At 46.9% G+C, this 13,906-nt stretch overlaps 1 protein-coding gene across 1 annotated transcript; it reads right to left on the bottom strand.

Moving 5' to 3' along the window:
• Positions 1–684: 684 nt before the first annotated feature.
• Positions 685–3,857, bottom strand: TFF2 (trefoil factor 2). Its single transcript, XM_066254951.1, has 4 exons — positions 3,714–3,857; positions 2,899–3,048; positions 1,746–1,892; positions 685–864 (listed from the first exon to the last, which is right to left on the bottom strand). The coding sequence occupies exons 1-4, from the start codon at positions 3,784–3,786 to the stop codon at positions 851–853; spliced, it is 384 nt and encodes a 127-aa protein (XP_066111048.1). The 5' UTR covers positions 3,787–3,857; the 3' UTR covers positions 685–850.
• Between the last annotated feature and the right edge of the window lie 10,049 nt (positions 3,858–13,906).

The following is a 13,906-nucleotide window of genomic DNA, read 5'->3' as shown; positions in this document are numbered from 1 at the left end:
AAACATTTTTCAAAATCCCCACTTTCCGACACAAAACCAGTGTCACTGGTTCTCCCCACCCAGGAAGGAGAAAACTTGGATTTCAAAGGCGGCAACAGAGTGACACATGCTAAGCCAGTGGACTCCGGCTGGAGGAGGCGTCAGGAGTAGGGAGAAGCTACAGACGGACTGGCCTGGTGTCCTCCATGCTGCAGCCCCACCCTGACCTAAAGGATTCCAGGACCCTTTCATGTAGACACATAAATGACCTGCCCTGCAGCTACCTTCCCACAGGTGGCCAAGCCTCAGTGAGAGCTGCAGCCTAACTAACGTCCACCTGCTCCAGGCGAGGAGGGCACACGAGGAAGCAAACTACTGGGAGCATCCGGGGCTAACCCAGCCGAGCCCCTTCCCTCCATTCAAAAGCAGGAGGTCTGTGATGCATTTGGTAAAAGTAACGTAATTTTGTAATTACAAACTAAAATTGCATGCTACTGCAAGAGATTTTAGGGTTAAAGTCATTTGAGTATGTATGCAAATGATCAGACATAAGAGTTAGAAAGTGAGATGGATTCTGAAATTCACTTACACACAATACTTTATTGCCTCCAGAGTCACTGAGAACACACACACACACACACACACACACACACACACACACACAATCTCTACCTCAGTGTCAACGAAGCCAAAATAACATTTAGCAAATTTTAAGGGTTTTCTTTATTTGAAGACACTGAATGTTGACAAAAAGTGATTAAGAAAACCCAGGAATACAGGAAACACAAAATATGAAACTGATAAGCCGGTGAGTACTCTTGTTTTGTGTCACAACATCCAAGAGCTGGTGAGTCCTCTGAAGCCAGTGCCCTTAATAATGACAGTCTGGAAATTGAAAATGCAAGACAGTTGAGAGGTGGCCAGGGGGCCGAGAGCCCTGAGCTAAGGGTGCTGTGGGTCACGTGGCAGCCGGCTTCCTGCTCGGCAGTGCCCACTGAAGAAGGAGCTTCCCTGCTGGGAAAAACGCCCAGGGCTGGGGTGTCCTCTGGGGAGCCATTTTCCCCAAACAACTGGCCATTTTCCAGATAGACCCTTGGGTCACACTCGGAAATTTCTGAGCTCTTCAAGGATCAGTGCCTTCCCCCCATTTTGGGAGAAATGCCTGCTTTTCCTTTATCTTGCCAAACTCCATGTCAGGAGACACATTATGGGAAAAGGGGTGGGACCCTTCTGGACTGGCACTGAAGCAGGATACTATGGGCAGAACCTGTCATGCAGGGTCACCTTTGAGTGGACAGTGAGGTCCACAAGGGAAGGGGCCACATCTGCTCTGTTCTGGGCCTTGTCTTCTGTACCCAACACAAAGATGGCATTGAGTAGCATCCAAAAATGGTGACTGAACTGCAGTAAAATGGGCAAGTACACCAAAATGGGCCTAGATTCAGGGGCGTGGCAGAAAAGTGACATGCTTTCTTAACATCAAGCCATCTTAATGACACGTGGTGCTGTGTGGCTTTAAATTTATCTAAAAGAAGCAGCCATCATTGAAAACATTCTAGAATTGCCTTCAGAGCTGGTTGCCAGTAAAGGCAGGCTTGCCTATCAGTATATTTGTTGGGTTCAGGAGCCCTGGCCCCCGTGGCATTCAGGCATGAAGTCCCCCTGAGGACCCTCCACTCCATTCCCAGCCAGCTCCTGCTTTCCCCGAGAAACCCTCCGAGTCCAGGCACCAGGCGGGGGAGGGGGGTTGTTCTCAGCGACATTACCTTGCACAGGGAGCGGGAAGAAACACCAGGGCACTTCAGGGATGTTGTTGGAAAAGCAGCACTTCCGAGATGCGCACTCCTCAGGGCTGATGCCCGGGTAGCCACAGTCCCTCCGGGCTGACACTTCCATGACACAGCCATCTGACTCTGGTCACCGGCACCAGGTTTAGGAGAGAAACAGCAGAGACACAGTTAGGCCCACTACAGTCACCTAGAAACTTCCATCACCATCTTCTTCTGAGAGCCCCCTGGATTTATTGGTGAGATGAGTCATGAGGAACTTCTGGGCCAGAAACACCCAAGAACCATCTGTATGCATGTTGGCCCCAGCGACTGGGCACCCCTTCCTCCCCACAGATATCACATGTCAGAAGACCTAAAGCACCCGGGCCTCAAGAAGGTCCTTTTCCCTCTCTGGACTCGATAGTCCACCTCCGTAAAATGGGGTGGCCCGCCCCACCAGGATGAGAAAAGCCTGGCAAATGTCCTTTAAGGTTGTAAAAATTTTTATTTCTTCATTTAAAAAAAAAAAAGATTATAAGCATTTGGCCGCAGTATTAAACCCAACAGCACTCCTCTTGAGGGAGGGCCCTGGCCGACACCCAGCCTCAGAGCCCCAGAACCTCCAGTGCAGCCCCGGGGAATGTGGATGAGCAGGGCCGTGGGGCCGTCCCAGACACCCCGGCGAGCTCCGCACACGCAGCTTCCTTTTCTGCCTGCCTTAGAAGTAATGACTTTCTGTCTTGACTCAATGCACTGACATAAAGCTCGTACTCAGAAGGTAATCCTAAAAGTCTTCATTTTCTTAATACTTGAGGTCTGTGAGCAGTCCTGTTAATAATGTCCTATGAAAGGAGATATTTAGTAGAAGCTCCTTCAAGGGTCATGCTTTTACAGGTGGGAAAGGCCTGAGAGTTGTTTTTTCTTCAAATACTGTACAGAAAAACAGGTTCTGTAAATACATGAGTTCCCACTCATATCTGCCAAAAGGGACAAAGAGCTGGCGCTTGGGGCTCCAGGTGTGGACATCGCTAAGGAGAGCATTTTCTCTTCCCTTTGGAGGCCTTGGGCACCTGCCCCTAAGCACCATTAGCCAGGTCCTGGGCTGCCGGCCAAAGGCACAGGAGGAGGGTCCAGCCCTCTTGCAGGTTACCTTGCTTTGGGAGCGGGTGGAAGCACCAGGGCACCCCGGGAACGCTGGTGTCGAAGCAGCACCCGGCTGCAAAGCATTGGTCGCTGGAGATGCCAGGGAAGCCGCAGTTCTTCCTGCTCTGGGGGCTCATCCGGGAGCACTGGCAGGGGGCTGTGGAGAGACCTCGGTCAAACCCTGCCCCACTGCCCTGCTCTCGGGGGCACGCTCAGGGCACCATTGGGGTCCACACAGAAATGCAAAACCTTATCTCCCCTGCATTTGACAGGGCTTTGCTGAAATTATCTTACTAGTAAAAATATATATACAGTATATAAAAAAATAAAATAACCTTCTGGAAAGAGGTGGACAGTGGACCCAGGTCAAGGTCAAGATGAAAAGTAATCAAGTCTGGACCTCAAGGAGCCCCTGGGGGGCCTCCGGCTTGATCATCTCCTCAGGCAGGGCCCTCAACACCCGAGGTCATCCCGACCTTGTCCTGGAGAGAGGCCTTTCTCAGAGGTCTCACAGAACCCCAAGGGTACCCCTTGCACAGCAGGAAAGCATGTGTGAAAGTGAAGGGGGGAGGGGACTGGCTGTGTGGCTCACACCACAGACCCTGGGGTGCTTTTCCACTACCTTCTTTCCTCAGGTTAACTCCTCATTCCATCCTTTCTCTTGAGAGAAATAAACAAGAACAAAGGCCCACCGAGGGGAACTTACAGACCCCCCGCTGTATTTGGGGCACTAGAAGGTTCTCTGAGCTCGCTGGCCCAAGTGCTCCACTGCCCAGTCGTGAACAGGGAGCCACAGAGGGGCACTCGGGGGCCTTCACTTACAAGGTTTCTCAGCCCCTGCCATGGTGCACAGACCCAGGACGAGGACCGCTGCCAGGAGCCGGGCACCTGCCATGTCCAAGCTCAGCTGCACCCCAGGACCGCTTGCAGAATGCAGGGTTCCCACTGCCAGAGGTGCTTTATCATTTTCCCTCTGTTTGCTCAGCAAACGGAAATAACCTTTCTCTCTCACCCCTGGCACCAACCCTTTGGAGCCTTTGTTAGGAAAAGGGGCTGAGATAGCTCAGCCGGGAGACAGGGCTGCACAGGCGAGGCTTCCGGGCCAGGTGCCGTGCTCCCTGGGCACCAGTGAGGCCTCCCATGCTGGTGCTGGGAGCCGGGTCGTTCCAGGATGCCAACGTGGAAAACTGGTCACATGTATGTCTGGAGCGGGGCACTCACAGGGTCACACCCAAGAAGGGATAAGCCATGCTTTTTCCAGATAAAGTAAGTAGTTAGCAAAGGAATTAAAAATATATATATTGGGCCCAAGGCTATTGGGAAAAACGACCAGGTTACTTGTCAGCAGAGAGAAGGCCTCCTCCAGGAATGGGAGGATCTCTGAGGAGAGCAGGAGACCCCTTCCTCCAGGGCTGCACAGTTATGGGGTCTCCTGGCTCCTTGCTGCCATCTCTTTTCTGTGCATCCTTGGAAGGGGCTGCTGTCCATAGAGATGAGTCTAACCAGGTGACAGGATAAACCTGGATAAATGTAAAAATAAGTCTATTTCAGCAATGCTCTGAAGTTCCTCATTTCATCTTCACAGGAGCTCTCTGCACTCCTTAAGAAATGGCACCTACAAAAAAAAAAGAAAAAGAAATGGCACCTACAAACCGACTGTGCCAGGGGTGTGATGTTCTGGGTAAGGGAGTCTGTGGATGGGACAGAAAGAGAGAGGAGAAAAGTCAGAGGGAAGACACCCCAACAGAAAAAGAGGAAAGATGTGGTGGGAGGCCAAAAGGGGATCATTAAAATCCCTCCCACCCCTCCCCCACCATAGGAATCACAAAGAGTCGTCAATCTATAAATCATCAGTTGAGCAGCCAGGGGCCCAAAGGTGTATGAAATCCAAAACCCAGGGGCCTCAGGTCTAGACAGCAAGCCTCGTCCTCCAGGGCTTCTGCAGTCTAGCTATAACATCTCCAGGCTAGGTATTTGACTTTCTACTGCTATGCAACCAAGGGGACTCCATCTTTGAATCACTTGCAAAGTCAACTTACCCTGCCCCTATTCTGGTCACCCTTAGTTACCACCAAGACATAAGCTCCTACATCATCTGATTTCTCCTGGCTCCTCATCCCCTCTGTTCTCTCTGCTCCCTTTCCCTGGAGCTAACTTCCCACTGTCCTCATCTTGGCCCTTCCAGTGTTCCAGCTGAAAGCACCTGATCTCTGCCAAAGACACAGCTCATCATCCTCAGCCCCTGAGCCTCTCACCTTATCCTGGCCCTAACAGATACTGGTGTCTTCCCTAAGATGCCCCTTTCATCCAGTTCAGGAAGAGGTTCTCAGCTACTTCCCCCCATCCTAGGGCACCAACTGCCCACACAGTGCTTTTGTGCAAATTGGAAAGAGGAGCCTTTCTCCAAGACAAGTTACTTCCACCTGTGAGGAAATCATTATAGTAGATGTGATAGCACCCTATGTGAATGTGAAGCTATGTACACAGTACAACATCTGCAACTGCATTGTCTGTCCATGCTCCCATTACATGGGCTCTGGCAGAGGGCCAGACATTGACCTTGAGCCCTGATGTCTCTATGCTCACACAAAAACCATGCTCCTTGGAGAAGCAGGCTGTGAACCATACCACTTTTAATGCCCTGCCCCACCATCATCTGTAGACCTACACCATGTCACCTCTCTAACAGATCTCTATGACAAGTCTTAAAATAACCAATTTAATCTGCAAGTAAATTAACTGCTTAACAGAACAAAACTTAGCATTTTGTTCAGGAAGACAACAAAAGCCAGACACAGAAAAATGTTCTGAACAAAGCCAGAATTGACTCATCATGTGAAGAAGCACAGTCCATAATCATTAGGACAAGTCAGTGAATAAAAACAGACCCAGATTCTGCACTAAAATGTTCAAATATTTAAAGAGAAACATAAAAAATATAGTGAGGAAATGAAATTTTAAATCTAAATAAAGGAATGGAAACTAAAATTGAACCTAGTGGAAATTCTAGACATAAGAAAAATAGCTCTAATGAAAAATCCACTGTATGGACTTTAGATTAGATACTGAAGAAAAGTCTGGTTTGCTTGAAGCCAGTGCAGTATGTACTCTCCAAACTCAAACATAAAAAGTAAGTACTAATAAAAGGTGAGCATAGCCTTGACAACCCATGAGATAGTGTCAACCAGTCTAACATATATAGAATTGGTGTAGCATTAGGAGAGGAAAAAAAAAGTACTGAAGAAAATAATGGCCAAAAATTTTTTTGTAAACTTGATGGAACATATAAACTCATGGCCCAGAAGCTCAATGAACTCCAAGCAAAATAAATATAAAAAAACCACATCAAGGCACAGTGTGATCAAATTGCTGAAAATAAGTAATTAAAAAGTATATTTTTATAGCAACTGGAGAAAAGATATACTGTATCCAGGGGAGCATAATAAGAATTACAAGTGATTTCTCATCTGAAACAATGCAAACCAGGAAGCAATGGAACAGCAATTCTAAAGTGCTAAAAGAAAAAGGAAACCTTGTCAAGTCAGAATTCTATACTTGGTAAAAGATATCCTTCAAAAATAAAGGCAAAATACTCTTTTCTTTAAAATAAAGTTTATTTTTAGAGAAGTTCTAGATTCACAGAAGACTGAGCAGAAGGTGCAGAGATTTCAATACTTGTTTTGACAAACCAAAGGTGAGCAAGCCTGTCACTTGCAAACTTGTTCTCCAAGGAATTTTGAAGGAAGTTCCTGATGTTGGAGCTGTGGTGGCCCCTCAGTGCGGGGCGTGAGCTCCCCAGGTTACTCAGCCATGTCCCACCCAACTGGCTTTCCCTGTTATGGCACCTGCGTGGCTTCTGTAAGTATTTGCATTTACAAGCCCATCTAGTCCCCATGACTTCCTCACTTTGTTTGCTACAACTGTCTCCTAACTCGTCTCTTAGCCACAAATAGTTCTGTACCCACCCAGACAAGAGTCAGGCTACTTAATTATCTTTACAAAATGAAAATATGTATATGTCACTCCTCTGCCACTTCCTTGCTTCTCACAGCCTGTAAGGCAAAGACCAGGTCTGAGTTTTCTGAGTATGAAAAGCAAGGCAAGAGCCCTTGTGAGCCGGACCCCCATGCCCCTCCAGCATCTTTTGTTACTAGGTCTCCTTCTCAATGTAGGCATATCACACTTCTCTACACAGAGCTGAACCTTTGAGTCTTTGCTTGTGTGTTCTCTCCTCCCTCATGCCTCCCCCTCCACTCTTTGCCTTGCTAACCCCTTTCTGTGCTTTAGCTCTCACCTCAGGAATATCTTCATCCAGGAAGATTTCCTTTACTTCCCCCAGAGAGACGACAGATGCCCTTCATCCCTCTTCCAAACACCTTTTGTCCACCTGATTCAAAACATTAACCACACCTACATTTTAAGTAGATTTTTCCTTTTTTGGTTGCCTTATTAATTGTACCAAAGAGAATAGCTACTATTTATTACAGGTTAGGCTAGCTTTGTGCCAGGGGATTGTCTGAGGATTTCAAACGCTAGATCATATTCCATCCTCACAGCAATGCAAGGGAAGGGCTAATGCGACCACTCCCATCTTACAGTCTACACAGGGAAAGTGTCTCACTCAAATAACACAGAGAGTAAGTGCAGGGTGAGACCCAGAGCCAGGCCTGTGCCTCATTCCCTTCGTGTTCCAGACCCAGACCCAGACCCAGTGGGCTTCTTTAATGAAGGGAGTAGAATGGAGAAGTGGGAACTTCCCATCCAGTGTTGCCCACTACCCCAAATACCTTTGGAACTCATAAAATAATATCTAGACATAGATATACACACATAACGAAGGAAGCCTCATTTCTCTAGATGACAGCATCCTCGTTTGTAAAGGGAGCTGGGATGAAGGCTAATGCAGTGCTTCCCTGAGTCCCACATGCCCTCTAAAACCTGTGTAGGATCAGCAGTGGATTAAGATGGGTTGCGGCCTTCGGTGCAGAAGAAAATATTGGGCCCCTTAAAAAAAAGAGAGAGACGGAGAAAATAAAAATACTTGTTAACCATATTTTTTAAATAAATAAAATATATTATGTACTATGAATGTTAAAATGGCACATATAAAACCAAACTTGGTGTCATTAGAAAAAAGTGTAAAGTTGAGATTTTGCGGGGCCCTTCAGAAGTCGGGGCCCAGGGTGCATGCCTGGTGCACCCGCCATTAAATCTGCCTCTGTGTAGGATAATACCTCGTTGTTACACTATCATCAGGGGAAACTATTTTTATTATGAACATTTACATGCTTTGTGCCCCTAAATGTAGAAGAGGGGTGGGAGGGGGGGCTAAACAACACACAATTCAATCCCTTCCCAGCTTTCTAGGTTTCTGTAGTTTGGTAGTACTGATCAGTGGAGTGAGGAAATAATCAAGTCTTTGGAAGCCCAGGACTAAGTTTATCGACTTAATTAAGAATGTGGCCAAAACTAGAAGATGTAAACAGATTAATTAACGCTGATGAGAATTTTTTTTTAAGTTTCTTTTTTTTACAGAGAGAGAGAGAGAGAGTCAGAGAGAGGGATAGATAGGGACAGACAGATAGGAACAGAGAGAGATGAGAAGCATCAATCATGAGTTTTTTGTTGCGACACCTTAGTTGTTCATTGATTGCTTTCTCATATGTGCCTTGACTGTTGTGGGGCTACAGCTGATTGAGAAACCTCTTGCTGGAGCCAGCGACCTTGGGTCCAAGCTGGTGAGCCTTGCTCAAACCAGATGAGCCCGTGCTCAAGCTGGCGACCTCGGGTCTCGAACCTGGGTCCTCCACATCCCAGTCCGATGCTCTATCCACTGCATCACCGCCTGGTCAGGCCGCTGATGAGAATTTTGATATGGAGTTTGGGAGGGGGTAAAATTCAACATTTCTCCATGAGTTATACTTGGCAGTATAACTGGTTGGATATGAATTTTAGCACATTTTCCAATGTGTTGTGCAATGTGATTCATCCTTGAACTTCTGTTAAAGACTTTATGCAAGATTTACATTACTTGAAGATGTCTTCTTGGTATTTAAGTGGGTGCTTTATTTGGTTTTATTTGACACCAAGCTGAGACAAGCTACAATCTGGTCCATCTTAAAACTTCAAAATATTTAAATCATTTAGGTTCCCACATGTCAAGGCGAACTGATATATTACAGTGGGAGTTAGCAAACTATGGCCCACAGACTCATTGCTTGTTTTCTTTTAAATAAAACTTTATTAAAATACAGTTATGCCTATTTATTTACACATTTGTCTATGGCTATGTTTAAGCTATGATGGCAGAGTTGATTTGTTGTGACCGAGACTATATGGCCCACAAACCCTGAAATATTTACCATTTGTCCTTCAGGAAAAACAAGATTTGCCTACCCCTGTCTTAAAACTCTCTAAGAATAAACTTTAAATGTTTTAAAATTGTCAGGCAGCAATTCTCCATGTGTCTCTACGATCTGGGCATGTCTCACTAACTGTCCTTATGGCATGGGACCTAGAATTAAGATTGAGTGTGGAGTGTGCCTTGACATCTGGTAGAACTGAGAGGGCCTCACAGGGCCTCATCACAGGTTCTCCTCCCCACCTGCCCCACAGAGAAGGCCCCTTGGCCAAACAACCCTCTTTATCAAGACCCTGGGTGTCACTCCTGCTGTCCCCTCAATAAGGGACTTCACTTCCCTGCTAGTCCTCAAAATCACTCAAAGAAGCCAATCACATCCTCTGTGGAAACCACGGGCACCCTACTCTCTTGATATACAGCAGCGCTTCTTCCCACAGCCCCTGGCTGCTCACTCTGCTCCTGGGTACACCCTCAGGTGGCCTTGCATGACATATGGTGTCCTCTTATCCCAGGCCATGAGCATATGTGACTCATAAGTTGGGGGTGACCTCAGCTGTCCAACATTGGCCACCCTCATAACCCTGGCAGTACCCCCTGACCCCAGTGAGATGAGTAGGAGACTATCAACACAATCCTCCATTCCAGACTATCTTTTCCAGAATGTTTGTGGAGCAAACCTGCGAAAGCAGATATGGCATCTCCATCAGCAGCGGGCGGGCAGGCTTACTGCCTCTTAAAAGATGTGAGTCCCTTAGGAGGTCAGTGTTTCTCTCCTACAACACAACCAACTGTGTGTGCTAGCCCTCATCTGAGCCCAACTGTGTCACCCCAGGAGGACTTAGGGGCACAAACATCACGATTTCATGCGGCTTGCTACACTGTGAATAATCAAGTCCTTAGTCAGTGAACAAGCATCCATGAAACTATTAGCTTGCGAGCATGGTAAACTCATAGCTCTTCAGAGTTCTTGACAATGATAGACTAGATTAAATACTAAAACACCCTTCAGAGTTTGCCTTTAGAATAGATGTCCCCTACTTAATAGGTCCACACAACCTCACTGTACCATTTATGTAAAAGATATGTGTAGTTCTGTCGAATTTAATCTGTTTGCTACTCCCAAAATGTACAACTCAGGGCAGCAGTAAGAATGAGAAGAACAATTAAGAACACACAATGCAATATACAGATTATGTATTATAGAATTGTACACCTGAAACCTTTATAATTTTGTTAACCAATGCCACCCAATAAATTCAATAAAAAGATAAATAATTTTTAAAAAGAAATGCCTTTAAAACATTGTATTACATTTATCTTTCTGTTACTAACTATAATCTTCTGTCTGCTCAAAATTTTCAATGGATGACTGTTTTCTAATAGCCATGAATATTTGGATCAAATATCTAATTGTTCTTTAATAGCCCCTGGTGTTTCCTATCAGGCACACAGTTATTGACTATTTCCACAGCCCGCCCTCCCACTCTTACAGAGAAAGGTGAGGGAGTTCTCTTAAGCTAACAATATCCTTCTTAATGACCCTACAAATATGATCTTAAGCCACAACTTGGCTTCAAGAATTGGTTCCTAGCCTGCTCTTTAGTTCAACATTGTCAGAACAGAACCCTATTGTGTAGCAAATTATCTAGAAACAATGGTAACCTCCAAGCACACGACCAGTCACAGAACAGAAAGGCTCATGGATCAAGCAGAACAGAAAAGCTCATGGAGCATTAATTAAATCAGCAACAGTCCATGGTGAAAAGCGCAGGACAGGTTGATGTTTCCCGTGGGTGCGAATGGGTGGAATGACCACATACCTGGACCCTGGGTCATGAGGTATTCTGTCCTATCCCACTCTTGGCCTTTCTAACAATACACAGTAACAAGGACAAAAACCGAGGTTTCAGCACGGGGCCGGGACATAAACGGTGCCTGGGGCTTTACTGGGGAGACCCAGATCTGGGACTGCTGGCTCAGCTGTAGTCCCCAGTGACCCACAAAGCAGACCTGCTGTTAGTCTGTGTTTCTGGGCTGACACCTGAATTCCAAATGGGCCCATGATGGGGGCCACCGATGAGTGCCTGGTTTAGGGATGACAGACCTGTCAGCCTGGGCATGAACTATCTACTTCTGATGAGTGGCCTCCTCATCCTCTCCCATCTGTAATGACATTTCTGCTATTCCATCCTTTTGGTCAGGTAATACTTCCTGCAGGCTCCTGCCACCTACGTCTTGGAAGCTAGCTTCCTGCTCTTTGTACCTGACACATTTTCAGTTTCATGTATCCCATTTGGTCTCTCACCAGGGAGTACAGAACTAACTAGTCTCAAATAACAGCCAGCCATCATGACATCGGCATGTGGCCATTTGCATGGATTAGGGCTGTCTGGTTACAAGTAATAAACACAGGCTACTACTTCTTCGGGCTGAATTGGGTCTCCCTCAAATTCCTAGATTGAAGTCCCAACCCCCACTATTTCAAAATGTGACTTTAAGTAGAGATAAGGTCTTTAGGAAAGTAATTAAGTTAAAATGAGGCTTTTAGGGTGGGTCTTAATCCAATAGGACTGGTGACCTTGTAAATGGAAGAGACTAGGAAACAGATAAACACACACAGGGACAATCATGTAAGGACAGGGAGAAGACAGTCACCCACAGGCCAAGGAAAGAGTCCTCTGGAGGAACCAGCCCTGCTGATGTCTTGATCTCAGACTTCCAGCCTCTGGAACTGCAAGAGGAGCTCAGGTCCTTTAAGGGCTGTGTGTACATGTATGTGTATGCATATATGTGTGTGCCTACATGTATGTGTGTGCATGTGGTACGTTCTCCAAACTGTTCACTGCTCCTGTGCCTTAGCAGCAGAGCTGTTCTTATTAAGGCACGTTATCGCTGCAGCTTGCCTTTTTCCCACCACCCTTCCACTCGTTTTAAGGACTCTGCAGTGACCCAGAGAAGGAGGCTATTGCCTCCTTAAGACATCAGTTTTGCTCCTGACCCCCCACCCACCCACTCATGTGCTCAGGTTGTAGAGAAGCACGTGTGGGGAGTGGTGTGATACCAAACACCCACCCAGGTTCCCCCCACAGATGATGACCAGCATGGGGAGCAGCGAAGGGTGTGGACACACCATGGGTGAGGGGCTGCCATGGGCAGAAGTTGGCCTTGGGCAGGTTTGAATGTCTTTATACTCCTGGGTGTAAGGAGGAAACATTTCACCCTTCTGAGGCCTTTCTGGGTTTTTGTAAAGCCAGGAGCCAGGGCTACCATCACAGCAGCCTGGCCCACGCAGGTTCGCACTCGATTTGAACAGTCGGTAAAGAAACAATGGAGCCAAAAACTGGTGGACCATCATCTTTAATCCTAGCTTGCACCCGGTGGGCAAGTAAAAACACACACTGGGCTCCAAAACCCACTCACATTCAGTGCTCACAAAGCTACTGACTTATCTGAGTTTCCTAGAATCAAGGTTTCTAGCTCACCAGACTTATTCACCTCTGTTTCCCATCTCCTTCCTTCTCCCTGCACAAACTCTGCACTAACTGGCTTCTCACTCAACACTCCACCATCTTGGCTGCTTCTCCTGGCCTCCTCCACGTGGCCTTTCTCTGCTCTCCTCTCTGCTCTCTCCTCTAATGATAATCTCAGGAACCAAGAGAGCAAGCTCCTGTTCTGCCCCCATTTTATAGTGTAGAAATCAAAACCTTTAATCCAATATACAAAATAGGGAAGTCTCTAATACAAAGTCACTTATCTGGGACATGATGGGATTGTACCACCCCACATCAAAAAGGGTGGGAAAGGTTTAATCCCAAAACCAAGTCCCAGGCTACAAGGATCCTTCCTGCCCACAGCCCGCCCCAACACACATTAATATCACCTGGGTGACAGCTTCCATGTGGGCAATGCCATCTTTAACTAAGTGAGCATAATATATTATATCTGCCTAACAATCCACCCCTATGCTCACTTTACTACCCACGATCTACATCACTGGCATCCCTGTGCAAGGAAATTAGGCACATTACACAAATTACAACAACATGGCAAATCATACAATTTCAACAATTACAAGGTACATTTCACCAATATCTGAGCACTTTGCCAAAAGCGCAAAATGTCCTCGGCCTTCTTTCTAGCCATGGGAAAAGCTTCCCGGGGCAGGGGAAGGGCCTCCAGAAAAGCCACCCCCCACCTCCATCAGGGTATTTCACATTGTCCAAAATCCGTAAGTCCATCCAACAAAGGAGCCAATGCCCATTCTGGTCGTAGTCCAGGAAATCAGTCCATGCACAGGAGACCTCAGCCACCCGCCTCATCCCTGCCATCCTGGCAGGTCTTACACTGTCCCAAAGAGGAGCACATGGCAATGGCAGTCAGCATTTCCATCTCTGCTCCGGAGAGCATGTCCAGCCCTATGTCCCAAAATCGCAGACCTACCAGGAACATAGTAAGTATTCCTTGCTGCTGGGCTCTCATCTTCTAGAGACTGCAGATTGCAACTCCAGCCCGATTCTCCTCATCCTCCAAAGAGGAACTGAAAACACCAGCTCCTGCTGCCAGGTTCGAGTCCCAGGCTGTTGCCGCCTTCTGCTCCGCAGACCTTGCAGAGCTCTTGGTTTCCTCACACGTGGCTGTAAAAGTCAGCCAGCCT

This window comes from Saccopteryx bilineata, chromosome 2 (assembly GCF_036850765.1).
Source record: "Saccopteryx bilineata isolate mSacBil1 chromosome 2, mSacBil1_pri_phased_curated, whole genome shotgun sequence".
Lineage (NCBI taxonomy): Eukaryota > Metazoa > Chordata > Mammalia > Chiroptera > Emballonuridae > Saccopteryx > Saccopteryx bilineata.
The sequence above is the reverse complement of the archived record's forward strand: the minus strand, read 5'-3'. Positions and strand labels throughout refer to the sequence as shown.

What these genes read in the sequence shown, in the direction of transcription:
- TFF2 (XM_066254951.1), bottom strand. Translation starts at nt 3,786, where the DNA reads ATGGCAGGTGCCCGGCTCCTGGCAGCGGTCCTCGTCCTGGGTCTGTGC. An exon ending in GGCAGGGGCTGAGAAACCTT is followed by an intron (nt 3,049 to 3,713) that starts GTAAGTGAAGGC and finishes GTCTCTCCACAG; the next exon opens with CCCCCTGCCAGTGCTCCCGG. An exon ending in CCACCCGCTCCCAAAGCAAG is followed by an intron (nt 1,893 to 2,898) that starts GTAACCTGCAAG and finishes GCCGGTGACCAG; the next exon opens with AGTCAGATGGCTGTGTCATG.